The sequence below is a fragment of the Lutjanus erythropterus genome, chromosome 9 (assembly GCF_056507025.1).
Source record: "Lutjanus erythropterus isolate fLutEry1 chromosome 9, fLutEry1.hap2, whole genome shotgun sequence".
Lineage (NCBI taxonomy): Eukaryota > Metazoa > Chordata > Actinopteri > Lutjaniformes > Lutjanidae > Lutjanus > Lutjanus erythropterus.
In genome coordinates, this window is record NC_139325.1 from 23,850,092 (window position 1) to 23,868,628 (window position 18,537).

The 18,537-nt window shown below is 38.0% G+C and overlaps 1 protein-coding gene across 2 annotated transcripts; it reads left to right on the forward strand.

Annotated features, from left to right (window-relative positions):
* Positions 1-1,447: 1,447 nt before the first annotated feature.
* On the forward strand, positions 1,448-17,746 carry setdb1b (SET domain bifurcated histone lysine methyltransferase 1b). 2 transcript variants are annotated; one of them, XM_084726737.1, is made up of 25 exons: positions 1,448-1,598; positions 3,182-3,385; positions 4,072-4,238; positions 4,342-4,385; positions 5,350-5,476; positions 5,581-5,751; positions 5,907-6,108; positions 6,763-6,836; positions 7,091-7,281; positions 7,443-7,572; positions 7,748-7,928; positions 8,913-9,026; positions 9,159-9,459; positions 9,594-9,855; positions 12,067-12,157; positions 12,247-12,363; positions 12,508-12,677; positions 13,034-13,276; positions 13,785-13,955; positions 15,804-15,934; positions 16,174-16,190; positions 16,322-16,440; positions 16,557-16,813; positions 16,912-17,000; positions 17,398-17,746. In XM_084726737.1, the coding sequence occupies exons 1-25, from the start codon at positions 1,582-1,584 to the stop codon at positions 17,513-17,515; spliced, it is 3,708 nt and encodes a 1,235-aa protein (XP_084582863.1). In that variant the 5' UTR covers positions 1,448-1,581; the 3' UTR covers positions 17,516-17,746. The 2 variants fall into 2 exon arrangements, with proteins under 2 accessions (XP_084582863.1, XP_084582864.1); XM_084726738.1 differs by having other exon boundaries at positions 13,034-13,258.
* The last annotated feature ends 791 nt before the right edge of the window (positions 17,747-18,537 follow it).

The following is an 18,537-nucleotide window of genomic DNA, read 5'->3' on the forward strand; positions in this document are numbered from 1 at the left end:
TCCTCTTCCTTTGTACACTAATACAGCACAGATGTTTCAGGGTTCTCAATGGTGGAGCTATAATGCAAAGCAGATGTATTGCTTTTCCCTCCAACTTCTGTCACACAATGTTTTGGAGATTTTGCACAAACTTTCATGCAAGTTGCTTGTTATTGAACAAATTAAATAACCCCTTTAACTTGTAGCATGTGTTGGTAATTCATCAGCTCATTCAACAGAGGCAGCAGCATCCAGACTCCACAGAGTCAATAAAGAGGCAGGAGAGATTATTTCTGTACACGCTGAATCCTCCTCTTAAGCAGTGGTTCTCAGAGTGAATCAAAATCTATCAATAGTAACTGAAACTACTGGACAGAAAAATGCAAAGTGTGGTAAAAATAAGAGTCAAGAGAGTAGAAGTGCCTGAAACTCATTTTCTCCTCAGAAAAAGTTGTGTAAATTTACTTTAAAAATTGACACCACAGTCTATTAAAACCATGTACATACATTAACATAAACCACTTTAAAAATACTGAGCTTTTTTTTTTTATTGTTTCTTTTGGTTTCCTTTAATGTTATAATATGGTTTCACAGCCTGTTTTAAATGCTTTCAAAACCATGAAATTATAAGCTACGTAATGCTCCTATTATGAGTGAATGAATCATTGGTGATTTACTCGACTATCCTTTTTGGTAGGCTGTCATTCAGAAACTCCATTATTAGCTCTGATAAGATGCTAATTAATCAACTAATTGTTATATCTCACTTCAGGGCATTTTGGTAGCTTGTGGGGATAGGTTTACTCTTAAAGCTCTTGGAGTTAACTATCCATCAGAATGAAGGCCAAAGAATAAATAAAAAGGCCAACTGCTTCATCACACCTAACTTAAATAAAGTGTCACATGCAATACTGTAGAACACTGGTTCCCAACTTGGTGGCACCGAATCTCGTTATGCGTCGTCAAAGCTTCACAGTGGGTCGCAAGGCCTTCTTTGATTACAATAAGAATTTATTATAATATAATAATATAATATTATATATCATATATTTATTATAAGAATTTAAATCTGTAATAACAGTTTTGTATATTTGCACATCTTTCATGTCAGTATTGCATAATCCTCCTGTGGTTATTGTGGGACTGTTTGGGTTAATTGTGCAGTTTATCTGTTGTTCTGTACTGTTGAATATGAACTAAAGAAAATATGTAAATCACTTAAGGCAAAATGCTGTAAACCACTGTTGTAACGCTTGGTTGAGTTAACATGCTAAACTACAAACAACAGGAAGATTATGTTATATTGTTTAAGTTTGTTTCAGTGCGCTTGACCATGAAAATGTTGGTTAAATTCTAACATGATGAGAGAACTTGAGGCGCCTCTGTCTTCAACGTGTGCACGCCATGATATAGTTCAGGTGCCCGTTTTATATACCTGGACACCCCAGATGGGCGCAGCTCTCGTCTTTCGCAGAACCGAGCAGAGCGCGAAACAACACCGCCCACTTCGGATACCCTGGGAAGCAAAAACATGGACTCCTTGTTGTAGCTAGCCGCTAGCGTTAGGTTAGCTAGCTAACGCTTTATTTACGAGCCGCCAGAATGGAAAGCAGCGAGGGGTGAGTGATGCGTGCTGTCTCTAAATGAAGTTACCGTTTAATTGCACTTTTAGAGCACATCCAGAGTACATAGTGCTGTTTGTTTTCCAGACACCTGCATCAGTCAGTCTGCAGAGGAGACATTGTCCATGCTAATGCTAAGCTAACGAGCTAGCCTGCTCTCACTTGCATCAAGCTTCTGTTTGTTGTCATTTAGCTCCCCTGTTGTCTTATGTTTTCTTAACGTTAAAGTGCCAATGAACTTATGATGGGATAAATGAGAAGTTCATCCGTCAGCTGAGATTAAAAGGTGAATTATCCACTAACGTTTATTTAATGGCAGTTTGCCTTCGAACTGTCCCTTGTGCTAACCAGCACTAGCAGGCAAATGTACTCTCCATTCAGACTCTGGATACTACTTTAAGATTACATTATGGCTGTTCTTTCTAAGCACATAAAACCCCGTGTGTCACAGCAGTATCAACTGTAGTTGCGTATTTTGCAGTGATCTGTGTGGTTGGGATTTGTCGCAACTTCTGTGTGTCTGTGTGCAGCGTAAACAAAAGCAACATTAACATATTAAAGTCAGGCTGAATGGAGGAGGCAGTGGTTTGTACATCTGTATCACCCTGCCCAGAGTGCACGATTTTAACTGCAGCACAACACCACAGTAGATGGTCTCACAAGTCTGTATTGCACTCGCTGATGCTTGTACCATAGTGATCCAGTCCCTCCAACACAGATGAGCATGTACTATATCACACACATAAGAGAGGATCAGTATCACTACAGCTCTTGACTGCACTGAACACCTGCACTGTTGGTAACATATATCAAGGATACAGTGAAGTTTATTTTTGTTCTTCACTTATATATACACCAGCAGATATCAGTATGCATTTCTCATAAGACTTTGTTTTGCAGATATGGAGTCATTATCACTGTATTAATGAGGATATGTTCTTATTTTGCTACATGTCAAAAAATTTGGCCATATTTTATGTTAAATCACATATAAAACTATCCAACCGGTGTTCAAAACAATGATGTGTTTTTGTGTCTTTGTCTTTATATTGCTTTTAGCACAACTTTTACCATCTCATCCATCACAGTCATTTCATTTTAATACTTTTTCTCTTCAATAAACTTAGTCTCCAATATATTTTTTATGTATATTTATAGAATAATTGACAGCACCTGGTAGAGACACATGGGGAAGAATTGCGTTGCACTGATAACTTGTTTAGAATCAGAACAAACTCTTTGAATGTATAAAAACTTAAATAACAGATTTTGATATGTGGCCAACACACTCAATTCCCCCAAAATATTTAATTTACAACAGCATTGATCAGGTAGCTGTAATGTGATCAATTTATTTATTACTCTGTTGCTGCTTTGACTGTAAAGTGTCATGCTGATTGCAACAACAAAAAAAATCATGTAAATGTCATTTCTACAGGTGGCCAAATATTGGCAGTAAAGCTAATGTTTAAGTATTACTTTTTAAACACTGCTTTGCTGCACAGTTAATTACTTATGAGTCATACTCAGACAATTAATGTTTACATGTCCTGTTTATGTTTTGTTTTTTTTCTCTTCAGAATGGAGGTGGATGGCTGGGACCCCAGTCTGGAGGAAGAACTGGGCATTTCTCTGGACGAGCTGAAGAAGTGGATTGAAGAAGCTGTGGAGAAGAGCGAGATTGTGCAGAAGAAAAGGGCTCAGCTGACAGAACTGAAGGAATGGGTGGAGCAGAAAGAAGAAGAGGAGGCGAGAACAGAGAAGCTTCTCAAAGATGCCAACCAGTAAGTTTACATTAAACTTTCCCCAAAGTCTATTTATATGCACTATTTTTACAAACGCACATCTCTTCTTTATTTCACTGTTTATTATATTTGCATGTCTTATTAGTTTAGCTTGTCATCTGTTTAAATATCAGTCAGACTTGTAAATATTGTTTCTACTTTTTTCATGTGTTTATTGTCTATTCTGTATTTTTCTATTTATGCAATTAGTACTTGCCTTAATCTTTATTCATATTTTTAGTACTATTTCTATTATTATTGGACCAATATACCACAGCAGTTTCCTTGTAAGTGAAAACGTACTTTGCAATAAAACCATTTCTGTTTCTGACTATGTGTGCTACATTTTTGTGAATGTACATTTGTACGCTTGTACACACAATATGAAAGATTTCAGGCAGCATGAGGTTTCATCTATAAGGAGACTGTTAAGTGAAGATAAACCTGTAAACAGCATAGTGTATCAAGTCAACAAACACAAAACTACTGATCAAAACCTGTACTTTCTTTGGCAGCACTTTGAGTTTACTATAGAAAAGCCTACACAACAAATGAAATTAAATGGGTTCAGTCACATCGTGATTAATACACAGCCTGTTTAGTGTCCATCCGCTGGATGGGACTGGTGTGTCCTTACTGGTTCAGGACTTGTTTCTGTCTGACGGGCTCACATGTTTTTTCCTCAGGTCCATATTGGAATGTGAAAAACTGGTGAAGGAAACATACCACAGGAATGGTCTTGTTTATCGTGAGAGCAGCTCAGAGGATGAGGGCGTTGGTGGAGGCGTGTTGTCATCTGAGGTTATTGAGATAGACGATGACGACGATGATGATGTCATTGCTGTTGGCTGCTGTAAGTCTACTTTTTGTAAGAACAGTTACCATTTGTATCGACTGCAACATGAATGCAATCAGGTGATTAAATATCTGCCTCTTTTCTCTTCACGATGTTTCAGTGGTTCCTCCAAAGAAGCTTCTGACTCCTGGCAAAGATCCAGTGGTGAGAACAATAAAAACTTTCATTATATTGATCTGTATTTACACTTCATTGTTAAATGTTTGTTGTGGGCTGGTCTGAGGGGGAGTTTAGATGTGTTGAATTATTGTTGTTGTGTTTCTCTTAAACTTTTTTGGGCAAATTTCTTCCCTGAGCTTTAAATAACTCCACACAGCAGACATGATGACAGCACTGCTGACAGGTCATGTGACACACTCAAATTTTAGTTAAGACTTTATGTGATAGTTTAGGCTAATGGATCATATCTCATGACATGTTTTTCCCCGATAACCAATCCAGTGATTTTGGCCAATATTTGACTGATACAGGTACAAATAAACATCTGATCTGCACATCTCTACTTATTTACATGATCTGAAATAACTAACACATACTGTAGATTACCATAGATTTTGTAGTCTTTAGGCCAAGATATTAGATATTATATGACTTTAGATATTAGATATTATATGACACCTTTAGATATTATATGACACAAAGAATATAAGTAATCTTTGTATCTGCTATCCTCTGTAGACCAAATAGTGTAGTTTTAAACCTGTGACAATGGAGTAGTGAGGATAAAATGTAAAATGTAAAATGGTTACCTTATATATACATACAGTGTAAAATAATATATACATATGTAAAATATAATAAAGGTCAAAGATGCAACAGTCTTACTATGTTACAAATATTACAAGTTTTAATAGGATACTCAGTAAACTGCATGAAGGGGAGATCACAGTGTGAGTAGAGATGAAATAAATGAATGAAAAACAGCAGGACAGAAAAAGTGGAGTGAGTTTGAGGTATTTGATAATGGCACATGATGATGATGATGATGATAATAATCATAATAATAATAATAATCCTTGTAAGTGTCAGTGAGCAGCAGTGAGTCATGTATGAGGATCAGTACACATGCAGATAATGATGTACGCTATGTTCTGTTTATTTTTCACAGGTAAAAGAGGCCTCTGCAGCTCTGCAGAAAACCTCCCAACAGGTGCAGAAGTTGGTCCAAATGGTCAGCAAACCTTCATCAGGAGCACCACTGCTCCGATCTCCAGCACAGCCTACATCCCAGTCAGGTGAGCCTGCATACTTTACCTGATTTCATACTACATGCATCACACCTGTGTCAAAGTATGACACATTTGATACTAAAAGTGTGCGTGGCTTTTCTGTCCTGCAGGGATTCAGGGTTCAGTGCCAGCAGTGTTTGTATCGCAAGTTCCATCTCAGTCCATGGCACAGCCAAATCCCAACATGGCACAAGATGAACTCAGAGTCGGGATGAACATTCTGGGAAAGAAACGCACAAAGACCTGGCATAGAGGCACCCTTGTTGCCATCAGCCCTGTCGGTGTGTTACCAGAACATTTTGTTCTTATTTTAGCTTCTTTAGGACTTAAAATTATGTTGAATAATCAACACTTAAGGTTTGTTATTTTTTATATGTATTCTCTGCTTGATTTTTCCTGCTGTCTTTAATGCATCACACTCTCTGTCTATATTCAGGAAACGGTATATTCAAGTATAAAGTGAAGTTTGATAAAGGAAAGAGTCTGCTGTCTGGAAATCATGTGGCTTTTGACTATAACCCCACCCTGGAGATTCTGTATGTTGGGGCTCGTGTAGTCGCCAAGTACAAGGACGGCAACCTGGTGTGGCTCTACGCTGGAATAGTAGCAGAGATGCCCAACAACAAGAACCGTATGAGGTAAAGATAAAAAAAATAAGTCCTGAAGAGTGGGTGCAGATTGCATATTTGTATTGGCTGATAGTAGAGCCTTAACAGTGTTGTATTTTTGAGACTAATATCCATATTTGTGAAATATATATATTGACAGTATATCAGCTGTCATTTGTTAAACAAGTGCGTAAGGAACATTTTTGGACCTGTTCATTTTGTAATTGAAGAATTGCAAACAAGCTATAGCTATAAGATTAACTTTGTGCACTTAAAAAACAAAGTTTGTCCACAAATTAGCATGTCAGTGCTGACTGAAACAATGTAATAAACTGTACACTGTACAGATTTTTTTATATGTGTATATCTTCAACAAGTTAAGAGATGAATGTGACTACATAGCAAGCTGATACTGAAAATTGCAGTGGAATATATATTACAAAGACAAAACGTATTTAAAGTTGCATTTAAGCAATGTCATTTGTTTAAGTGAGATAATAAGTAAGTATAGTAAGTGTTTTTCATTTGAAATTTTGTGGAATTCTGATAATATGTTTTTAAATGAATTTATTTTCATTTAAAATGTTTGTACCATTAGAGGGAACTCCCATACCATCAGTGGCACATGTACCATAGTTTGAGAATCTAGGTTCTGGTTAATATCTTTTGTTGTATGTGTTTTAGGTTTTTGATTTTCTTTGATGATGGCTATGCTTCATATGTGACACTACCTGAGCTCTTCCCTGTTTGTCGACCATGTAAGTGCCCGTTTCTCTATTTTCTCTTTCTCTCTTGTAATTTATCCAAAAGTCCAGTAGATAAGGGCTGCAGCTAATCTGTCTGATTATTGCCTCGATTAATCATTGCAGCTCTTATATTCTTTTCTCTTCTATTACGTAAATCAGTTGACTAAATGCCGTGATAAATTGGCTGTAGGTTTTTGGGAGTCAATTTCTGGTAAAGAAAATATGCGTAATAAAAGTTAATCTGTTCTTTTTTTTTTTTTTTACAGTACAGCGTACCTGGGAGGACATAGAGGATGCATCGTGTCGAGACTTCATCGAGGAGTACATCACTGCCTATCCCAGCAGGCCTATGGTCCTCCTGAAAGTCGGACAGATTATCAAGACAGAGTGGGAGGGAACCTGGTGGAAGAGCAAAGTCGAGGAGGTGGACGGAAGCTTGGTCAAGATCCTCTTTTTGGTATGTTGGTGTTAAGATTAAGGGAAAAAAAATCATTGTAAGGGTTCATGTTTATTATGCAGTATTCACATCAGTTTAAGTAAATGTGCTGGATAATAGTTGATTCATTAGCGCAGCAGTTGACAAAGAGTAAACTTCTTGTGTTGTTTTGTGTTGATCAGGATGATAAGAGGAGTGAGTGGATCTACAGAGGCTCCACCAGGTTGGAGCCGATGTTCAACCTGAAGATGACCACTGCCAACACACAGGAGAAGAAGCTGGCCGGCCAGCAGAGGACACGACCTAACATGGGTAACGTACACACTCATACCTGCATGTACATTTGCTGTATACTTGTATTTAATTTAGATGGTTTCATGGAGATTTATTTTAACTTTTCCACTCATATCAAAAAGCCACAAAGTGATTTGGTGTTGTAATGCAAAAATGAGGAAAAATGTCTCTTTCTGTCCATTTCAATCTTCAGGGGCGTTGAGGAGTAAAGGCCCAGTAGTTCAATATACCAGTGACGGACATGTTGGAGCCTCTCCAGTCAAAACATCACCAGGCACACCCAGCCAGCCTTCACAGACACCACAGCGTCCTCAGCTACCACAAAACCAACAGACCTCTCAGTCTCTGCAGGCATCACAACATCCACGTGTTGAGTAAGTGATGCTTACTGAACTTCACACAGTACTACATTTTGTTTAAAGGTGTTTACTAGAGCTCAAACAGAATAAGAATTTACCATTCGATGGAACAATCAAAATTACCTGGAAAAATATGTATTTTTGATTTTGGTCAGAACTGTTCCTTTAAAATGAAATAAAATAACTCTAGATTTAACATTGAACAGAGCTCTTTTGCGCAATTAAAAACTAATCTCTGTTTAATAAATCTAAGTTTACTGATGTAAATGGAAATTAAATGGAGTTTAATCAATTTGGAGGTCTCAACCCAAATTAGAATAAATTAATAAGAAGTAAATTTGAGTGCTGTTGGGGCCTAATAAGTATAAAAGAGATTAACTTTTGGCTGTTCTGTATTGCTTAACAACATGTGACATTGTTTACTAGCTAGCTAAAAGGTTAGCAAAACATTACAATGTTTGCTAGCTGGCAAAAAAGTTACGTTACATATTTTCTAGTTAGCTAAGAAGTTGGTTAGCCTAGTTAGCCTACTCATGATGGCTCGGCAGAGAAGCTTAAATTTTTCCTCCTTTGAGAAATACTTGTTGTTAATGGAGCAAAATGGCCAAATACTAGAAGATTAAAAGACAGACAACAGCACAGTAAGGGAAAAAGAGACTGCCAGCAACTGGAGTGAAAGAAAGAAGAGAGCCTGTGTCCTGACTTTCTTTTGGGAACTTTTTTTTTTTCAATCAATCTCAAAAAGGCAACATTTAAAGCTCCTTAACTATAAGTTTAAAGGTAATACTTGGTCACTTTTTGAAGTGGAATTAAGTGTTTTAGTGCAAAAGAATTAATTTTAATATATGTTTGGAGTATAACAAATAACATCTTTCATATTACACAGGAGTTTGATGCTGTGTTTATATAGTGTGAAAATTGATCTGTAAACCTAAATAATTTGAAAGGAAGTGGAGACTTTTGATATTGACTGATATTTCTCTCTTTGCTGTCTTTAAGCAATAAACATCAGATGGCAAAGAAGAGCACTTCTCCGTTTGTCCCCGGAGTGGGAGGCACTCACGCCTCCAAAGTCATGCAGTCTCTTTCCTCTAGTCCTAGTAACCTCTCTGGGTGAGTCCATTGTTTGGTCTAATAAGTTTTGTCACAGAAAGAAAGAACAGTGCTGTTGAAAGATCTTCTATTTGTATTGTATTTTTCATTTGTGTTTTTTTTTCTCTTTGTCTTTTGTCTGTCTATCCACAGTGGAAGAATGTTAAATACCCAAAGTACTGTTACACCCACTTTCACACAGTCTTATCAGAGACAGATTCCCTCTATGACTTCCCCCCCTGCTGTCACCCACGCAATGGCCACCATCCCACATCAGCCCGCGTACCGTGCCCCAACGGACCGCATCTTCTACCTGGCACACACTTGTCAGCCCGCCTGTCTGAATCGCGTCCGACCTACAAAACCAGATATACACCGAGGAAAGAACCCCCTCCTCACACCTTTACTGTACGATTTCAGACGCATGACGGGACGACGCAAAGTCAACCGCAAGGTAAAGTTGTAGCTGAATTAGGAAGTGGATATATGAAGCAGTTTGCTAAATGTAAGATTTTCTTTAATTTATTTTCCCTCCTTGCCATCAAACTGAATTGTACCCCTCTTGTTTTCTTCTTGTCCACCCCTCAGATGTCCTTCCATGTGATCTACAAGGCTCCGTGTGGGCTTTGCCTGCGTAACATGGCCGAAATCCAGCACTACCTCTTCCAAACGCGCTGTGACTTTATATTCTTAGAGATGTTCTGTCTGGACCCCTATGTGCTCGTGGATCGGCGTTTCCAGCCACAAAGGCCTTTCTATTACATTCATGATATCACTGGTGGAAAAGAGGACATCCCGCTTTCCTGCGTAAATGAGATCGATTCCACCCCGCCTCCTAGCGTGGCATACAGTAAGAACCACACCGAGATGGTAACAAAGGAGAGATTAATTTCAGCTTGTGCTAGGATCAGACTGCACAATATATTTTTGTCTTTCAAGATAATCACTGTGTCAGATTTAGCTATCATACATTCTTATAGGAGAGCTCCACAGATTTGATCTGTTTTAGGGCTGGGTGACATGGACACAATCAAATGTCACACTATGTTTAACCAAATACTTGATTATTGATATTTATCAACATTGCGACACTATTGTAGGGATGACTGTTGGTGCTTTCACAAAATATGAACACAATGAGATTTTTGATAAATAATCATCAGTTATGTGAATATAATGAAGTTTTTTGAAGTCTAGAGAATGATCAGTTAGCCAGGATACCTCTGCATCACAACAATAGTTCATTTAAAATGGTACTTTGACACATATTTTGCCTTTTTTTAAAAACTGCGCATTCTGCATGTTGTGCTTTCAATAAAATTTCAATTAATTTCTCAGCCCTAGTTGTGAGTAGAACTACACAATTGAGGACATTGTCTTTCATCATTTTCTGACATTTTAAAACAAACAACTTAATCCAGTAATCAAGAAGAATAATTGACTATGAAAATAGTTGTTAATTGCAGCCCTAATTGTCCAGCCGTAGTCTGTTTACAGGTGCTCGGGAGTAGTGCTGCATGGCTTAAAAAGAAAAAAAAAAGTTGTATAAAGCTGTTTGCATCTCCAGATGGAACTGTCTGAGGTCTGGTAAATTGCTGTCACTTGAGTTAGTATCAGTTGGATCTAAAGACTACAAGTATGAAAACTGAACAAAATATAACTGTGGAGTTAGAAAGAAGTGAGACCTCCATAACCTCTATAACCTGCTCCTCTTCTCTGCTTGAGAGTAGCAGCTTCAGGCTACATTAGCTGCCACTAGCATAACACAGTCACATCTTAGACCGGTTGCATTCTGGGTAATGTAGGTCCCAGCTCCTGACAAAGTGTTGTAGGGGTGCAATGCTAAATTGGTAGAATAGTCTTTTAAATTCTTGCTGCTTTACCAAGAGACATGGCAGACTTATTTTATCACCCCGGCCAATTAAAGCTTGCCATCTTGCACATGGTTCGTGATGTACATGTGTGATCAGGAAGTGTGTGCCAGGGTCTGACTTAACTGATTCTCCACATGGCACCAACATCATTACTCTTTCATATTAACACAGTTTTACAGTTGTGCTTAAAGGTCAGTCTTCTCCTTTGGTTCAACATCTTGGAACATGTTTTAGAAATTAGGTGAGAGCTTTTTGTTAAGCATGATGCTGCATGAGTTGTCCTTCACTATGACACACTACACTAGATAAACAATCATTTACGTTCCCAGCACCCCACATCTGTTAGGTTAGGTCATTATTGGGCTGCTATGGACTAGTTGCACAGCAGACATTTTGACATATATCATTAATGATTGTTACATTCCACTTGGGGAAGTCTCAAGTTCTCTAGTCTATTGTGCGTGGTGGTTCACTGTCACTGTTACTGGGACACTCAATGGAACTGTGTGTAATTACTGGTATTCCAGTCCACCTGTATTTTTCCTGCTCTGAGAAGTCAAAATGTTTGCTATGCAACCTGACATTAGTTAATTCTCTAGTGGGTAGATGGATACATGCAATTTGTACATCTTAACATTTGACAAAGGAATTTGTCACAGCAGGACTTAAATCTACTACAAGTGATTCTGGAAAAATATAGTTCAGGGTCTCATTTCCAGGTTGTCAAATGACTTGACATAGATGTAGGCTAAAATGCACATTTAAGTTGACAAAATATGATGAGAAGTTGGTATATAGTCGACACATTTTTGCAATTGGAGAGTGTAAGAAGAACTTTAGACCTACAACAATGATAAATGAAAATTAAGATGTTACAATGTTCAGTTCAAATACCTGTTATTAATTTCCATACAGTCGTCTGTCAAAGCTGCAGGGAGCCACTAGAAATGGGCAAATGAGTTGCCTGTGGCTCCAGAGTGACAGGTTGCGGACCCCTAGTAGCTCATCTGTCATTTTCAAGTTTTTTCAAGCCTTTACTTCCCACTGGCAGGTGTTTTGTGCAATAAGTAATTAAGAGCATTTAAAAAATTAAAAGCTTCCTTTTGCTGCTGCTACCTTCTTTGAAAAAACCTTGTGGAATAAGTTGTGGCAGAGAGACTAACAGATCCTCCTCTTCTCTCTTCAAGGTAAAGAACGTATTCCTGAAGATGGCGTGTACATCAACACCAGTTCAGACTTCCTGGTTGGGTGTGATTGCACTGACGGCTGTCGAGACAAGTTAGTGGAGTTGCTCACCTGTGACCCACCATTTTTTATATTATTCCCACTGTTAATATTGTGAACATGTCTTTGTGTCTCTATTACAGGTCCAAATGCTCTTGCCACCAGCTGACCCTTCAGGCTACAGGTTGCACACCAGGGGGACAGATCAACCCAAATGCTGGATATCTGCACAAACGATTAGAGGAGTGCCTCCCCACAGGGTCAGACATTGTACACACACCACTTTACAGGAAGACTAACTCACTCTCACCCAGCATAACCTCATAAGAAGATAATTACTGTTGAATATAACAGCTAATTTGTCTTGTCTCAGAGGCTGTTATCTGCTCCTCTCTCTCTCCCAGGATCTATGAGTGTAATAAGCGGTGTAAATGCTGTCCTCAAATGTGCACCAACCGGTTGGTGCAGCACGGCCTGCAGGTGCGACTCCAACTCTTCAAGACCCAGAACAAAGGCTGGGGCATCCGCTGTCTGGACGATGTGGCCAAAGGCTCTTTTGTCTGCATCTATGCTGGTGAGGAGAGGGAAGAAACAAACAAACATACAGACATCCTCATCAGAGTATTTACTACAACTAAAGATATAATAATATATTGAATATTGCAATATAAAGAAGGAAAGCAGAACCCCTTTAAGTTTAAAGGAAAACAAATGAAAACAACAAAAAAAGGTTGTACACATGAGATTACTCAATCTCTCAATCCGTCATTTTTTGTTGCATCGCAGTAAATATTGTATCATGGGCTTTTTACAGTAAAAATTATTGTACAATTTTTTGTTAGTAGTTACAGTACAAGAGCAGATGAGTTGATTGTAAAGGAACTGTTTTTTTTCCTTCTTCTTTTCCCCCTTTTTCTTCCACTCCACCAGGTAAAATCTTGACAGACGACTTCGCTGACAAAGAAGGTCTAGAGATGGGCGATGAGTATTTTGCAAATCTGGACCACATAGAGAGTGTGGAGAACTTCAAGGAGGGCTACGAGAGCGAGGCTCACTGCTCAGACAGCGAGGGCAGTGGCGTGGACGTGTCGAGGATAAAGATCCAACCGTCTGCTTTAGTATCATCTAACCCTGTGGGGCGACCGCCCAAAAGGGGTGAGTCCAAGTCCAAAGGTGAGAGATAAAGGAGGTCCCTGATGGACAGGGCCATGTGAAGGAAAAGAGTCAATCTGCAGACATGCATAGTACTCTTCTAGATGCAAAAAATGAAACATATTAAAACATCTCCTGTTGTTTATTTATGACACACACACACATAATACAGATAATTAAAATCAGAATAGAAACGGATAAGCCTATAAAATAAAATAAAGCAGTATATTACAGTTATTCATTTAAATAGTTTAAATGCTGTGCTGTTAAAATATTGTGTGCATTTAGATATGTGCCCTTGTGCTCTGGTCAGCAGCACAGGACTTTGTAAGCAAGCATTGGCTATTTCTATGTTCTTGTCCACTACATGTAATAATGCATTCATACTACAGTAACTTATGTTACGATGCGATGTAATAAAACATAGGCCCTGCTAATGGACTGTGGTGTTTGTGCTTTTGACCCCAGCTGACATTTAATGCTCCTCTTTCTCATGATTTTTCACAAGTTGTGTTTTTTCTCGCAACAGCCCGAAGTCCAAGCTCATCGGGGGACAGCAATGACGACGATGACAAGGATTCAAAGAGTGAAGATGAAAGCGACAGTTCAGACGACACGTTTGTGAAGGACAACTACTACAGCTCCAGCTCTGTGTGGCGAAGTTACACCACGCGTGGTCAAGTCAAGAGCAACAAGGAAGGTGAGCTGGTGGCCTCTTGAGCTTTCTCAGAGTAAGACACAGTTTTCATTTTGACAGTTCATGTTTATTCAGTAGTTTCATTTATAATAAAACAATTATTAATGATTAATACTTCTCTGTATCAGCTTGTCTGTATGATTAAAAATATAGTCAGACACAACCTGTAAAATCACAGCTTTTGAGATATAATGTGTTTTAGGGCTGCACAATTCTTGATAAAATGCGAATCAAAATTTTTCTCCCTTAAGAATTGAGATTATGATTCTCTCATGCCATTATTTTTTCACCAGACACATTTATTGCACTCTTATAAGCTCAAGTAAAAAAAATGCTGTCTAGACAAGGATTTAAACAGACAACTTAAACGTGCTGGACTTCAACTGAAAAGTCTCTTGCAACAAAAATGCCTCCTTTCCTCTCTTACTATAGAACATCTAATCGAAGTGATGAACTTAAATGCTGCTGAACATAAAAATTAGATTGTAAAGGTACAGCTTGCAAATGAGGAAGAGAAATGAGAGAACCTTGATTGAGTCCTACACACGAATATTGACTTAATAGAGTGTTTTGCTTTACATTGTGTGAGTGTGATTGATAAAGGAACTGGGCTTGTTAAAACACAAATTAGTCAAATAGGAGTGAGATTGCATAGATGTATGAATCAAGATCAATTTTTTTTCTGTTTAAATGTGCAGTTTAGTGTGTTTAGAGGTCCTGGTAAATGGATTTTGTGACCTTTGGACTGAGAGAGCTCGGCTGGCTGTTCCTCTCTGTTTCCAGTCTTTGTGCAAAGCTAAGCTAACAGGCCTCTTGGCTCCAGCTTCATATTTACAGTACAGACATTGTGTAATTTATCTTCTCTTCTAATTCTTGATAAGAAATGGAAAAAAGCATATTTTCAAAAAAATGCTGAGTAACTGCTTTAAAGACTAATGTCATCATTATAGTGATAGTGGTCTTGGTGTGAGACTGCCTGTTTGTATACATGTATGTTAAATGTGTAGTATCTTAAAGCAGGTTTTGGCTGTTTATTTTTGGCATCCTTGGGCAAAAGTTCCATAATAACCTTTAAGTTGTATGATGTATTTCAAGAAAACAAGAAAACTGGACTTCTGCTCCTCCTCTTGCCCCTGTTTCACACAATCACAGGTTGACAGATGAAGATAGTTGATTTTTTTTTTATCTCATTCCCAAAACGTAAATATTTGACAACTTCAGAATGAGACTCAACAATCAACTATCGCTCTCCCAAATCGTTTTCTATACCTTTAATTAACAGAGCAGCAGCTGAACAGTACCGATAGAAGATCTGTTCCAACAGAATATTAATTATGATTAATTATTATTTCACAGGATTATTAAACATTTTAATCCTTTGCTGGTTAGAACATTAAAAATTAATTCATTAAATTAATTGTTTGTTTTGGTTTTTCTATTTCATGTAATTTAAAATTAAATATCCTGGTTTTTGACTGTCAGTAAGAAAAAATAAGCAATTCTAAATCATTACTTGACTCTGTGGACTTGTGATTGCCTTTTACAGAATGTTTTTTTTTAGATTGAACGGCTAATCACTTATTTTAACAATGATTTGTAAATTAATTGATAAAGAAAATAAATATTACTTGCATTCCTACTCTGAAATCGGATGAGTGCCAAATTTGGTGGCTTTGAGGGTGAATTTAAATTTATATCTTGACATTGTACTGTATCTTTCTTTCTCATCACAGCTCTTATTATGGGTAAATATCTTCAGTGTTTCCCTGCATTAATTTTGTTCATGAGTCCAGTGAGTACAAGATTTCTGTTTTGTCTTTTTACACACATTTCTCATCCTTCCTGCTCCAGGGAGTCAAGACAGTAAAGATGGATTGAGTGTGTCAGCCAAAGGAAATGATGACGGGAAGCCACCGTCCATGCCAGAGGAGACGGGGAAAAGCAAAGTGGCTTCCTGGCTGACCAGCCAGGGGATGAAGAAGGTCAGTACAGAATAGATAAAATGAGAATAATGTTTAATGGAACTGAGCTCTGTGTGCAAAGACTTTTAAAAATAATTACAGTGACTCACAGAAATAAAAATGTATTACTTACCAGAACTCTTCATCTTAGGTATATTATCTTTTGTAAGAGAATAGATTGTAAAAAGTGTCTCTTATTTTGCATCATGATTTTCTTGCATATGGATCGATAACCCTTTGTTTTCTGTTTTCCATCACAGGAAGGAGACAGCAAGAGGTGTGTTGGACTTGACAAAAAAATTGCTTAAATGGATATTTAATTTTTCCCGATTTGAAAAATATTTAATTGAACAGCAATTCAACAACTCTGTGAGATTGTTGTTAAGATTCACGTTGTGTTTCTTGCAGTCAAGTGAAGTCAGAAACGGGGAAGAAGCAGGATGTGATGACTCTCTCTGACAGTGATGATGTTCAGACCATCAGCTCTGGATCTGACGACAACAAGGAGAAAGAGAAAGTCACCCAGGGTAATGAGAGGAGAATACTCCAAATTACACCTCACTGATAGTGTTTATTATGTGATTTTGACTGTTTCCATTCTTTTCTTTTCTTTCTTGCTCCTGTTGCTGCTGTTTGGGCTCAGGTGTGACAAAGAAGCAGGTAGCAGTGAAGTCTACTCGAGGCATCGCCCTGAAGAGCGGCCATGGGATGATGGTGAAATCGGGTACACCTGGAGGTGGGGGAGGGCCGGGAGGTCAGGGAGGAAAACAAGGACAGCAGGGACAGACTGGTGGAGGCGGGGACAACGCACCCAAAAACACCCGCCTGTTTTTTGACGGTGAGGAGTCCTGCTACATCATTGATGCCAAGCTGGAAGGAAACCTTGGGCGTTACCTCAATGTAAGTGTGTAATCTACATTTATCCATGTGATGTCACTGTTAAATTTCTTTGTATTCAGTTTTTATTTTGTCATCTCTTTGTCCTCTCTGTATTACAGCACAGTTGTAGTCCCAACCTTTTCGTCCAAAATGTGTTTGTGGACACACATGACTTGCGGTTTCCATGGGTGGCGTTCTTTGCCAGCAAGTGAGTTTTGAAACAAATTCCAAATCAATCAAAGCTCCTGTAATGTTGACGATAGAGTGTCGCAGGGATGACGTCTTTTGTAGACCAATCCAGAAGTTAGCATCACTCTGGTTCCCTCCACAAAAAAGAGATTTTTCTGTTTGATCCACAACTAAGTGACTGTTGTTCAGTTTGAATTTTAATGTCCCTGACAACCCTCTGTAGTTTTATTCAGCCACTTGTTAGCAGCCATCTCTTTTGAGACACGTAAAAGTTTCAAAAATTCATGAGTGGAATATTTATCAACGTATTTTATGTCATTGAATAAAATGTGAAAATGTCCAAAGCTTGGGTTAACTACAGACATTATTTTAGGTATCTAGCTGGGATAACGTCTCCTGTTTGTGTCCTCGTGCAGGCGTATCCGGGCCGGCACGGAGCTGACGTGGGACTACAATTACGAGGTCGGCAGCGTGGAGGGGAAGGTGCTGCTCTGCTGCTGTGGGTCCACTGAGTGCCGAGGAAGACTGTTGTGATCTGCCGACATCATGGACCTCACTCCCTCCGCTGTATCTGTAGGAAACTTAGAGGAACCGTTTCAACACTGTAACCATGTGTTTTCTTTTGTTTTTTTTAAGTTGAGTATGAATTTCATTGCCGCTGTTTTGTTGCCTTTATTTTATAAGACCATGTTTCCTGATTTGTCTCATTTTATCCAGCACATGTTTCTTTACACCTGAATAAAATGCAGTTTTGTTTAATGAATCGACACATCTGCTCTTTTTTTGAAAGATATGGAAGCCCAGAGAGGCTAGTGAGAAAAAAAAATGTCTACTAAGTCTGATCTGAATTGTTTTCTCTCCTGTGTTTATGACCATAGAACAGGTTAAAAAAAAAAAGGTTTTGCCAGGATAATGTTTGCAAGTTCTTTTTTTTTTGTTCATCTGTGCAACAGGAGTGGAAAAATGTTTTGCGAGGCATTCTTTTTTGGTCATCATTTTTCAGTGTTTGTTGTTGTAATACTCATTTCAGCCACAAGAGGCTGAAGTGCTCCACAACCCCATGTTCTAAATAGGACAAACAGCATTCATGTTTTCTTTAAGGTGAGTTATAATTCCTACAGGCACTACTTTTACACAACTTACTAACACACATTATATGTATCTAGTGTTTATTTTCCTTGCAAAACTTGTTTTTCACAAAAAACTTTATTCTGTGTGCATCATGAAAACAAAGTGTATCGTATTCTCCTGAGAGAAGGTCAAAGTCAAAAACAACTTCGGACTAGAATGGATATTTTAATTATTGTGGTAAAGATTGTGATTATTTTCAGTCAAATGGCAAATGTTGAGAGATGTTTTTTTTTTTCATAAATGTATAATTAAATTATAAATAATTTTCACTGCTGTAGTGGTAAAATACTTAATGCTGTGCAAACACTTCGTATCCTAATCCAGATGTTTTATGGAGCTAAAACATCTGGGGGAAAATGACCATTTGCATTAGAGAGGTAGTTTACAGTTTGAGAATATGTTGTATATATATATATATATATATA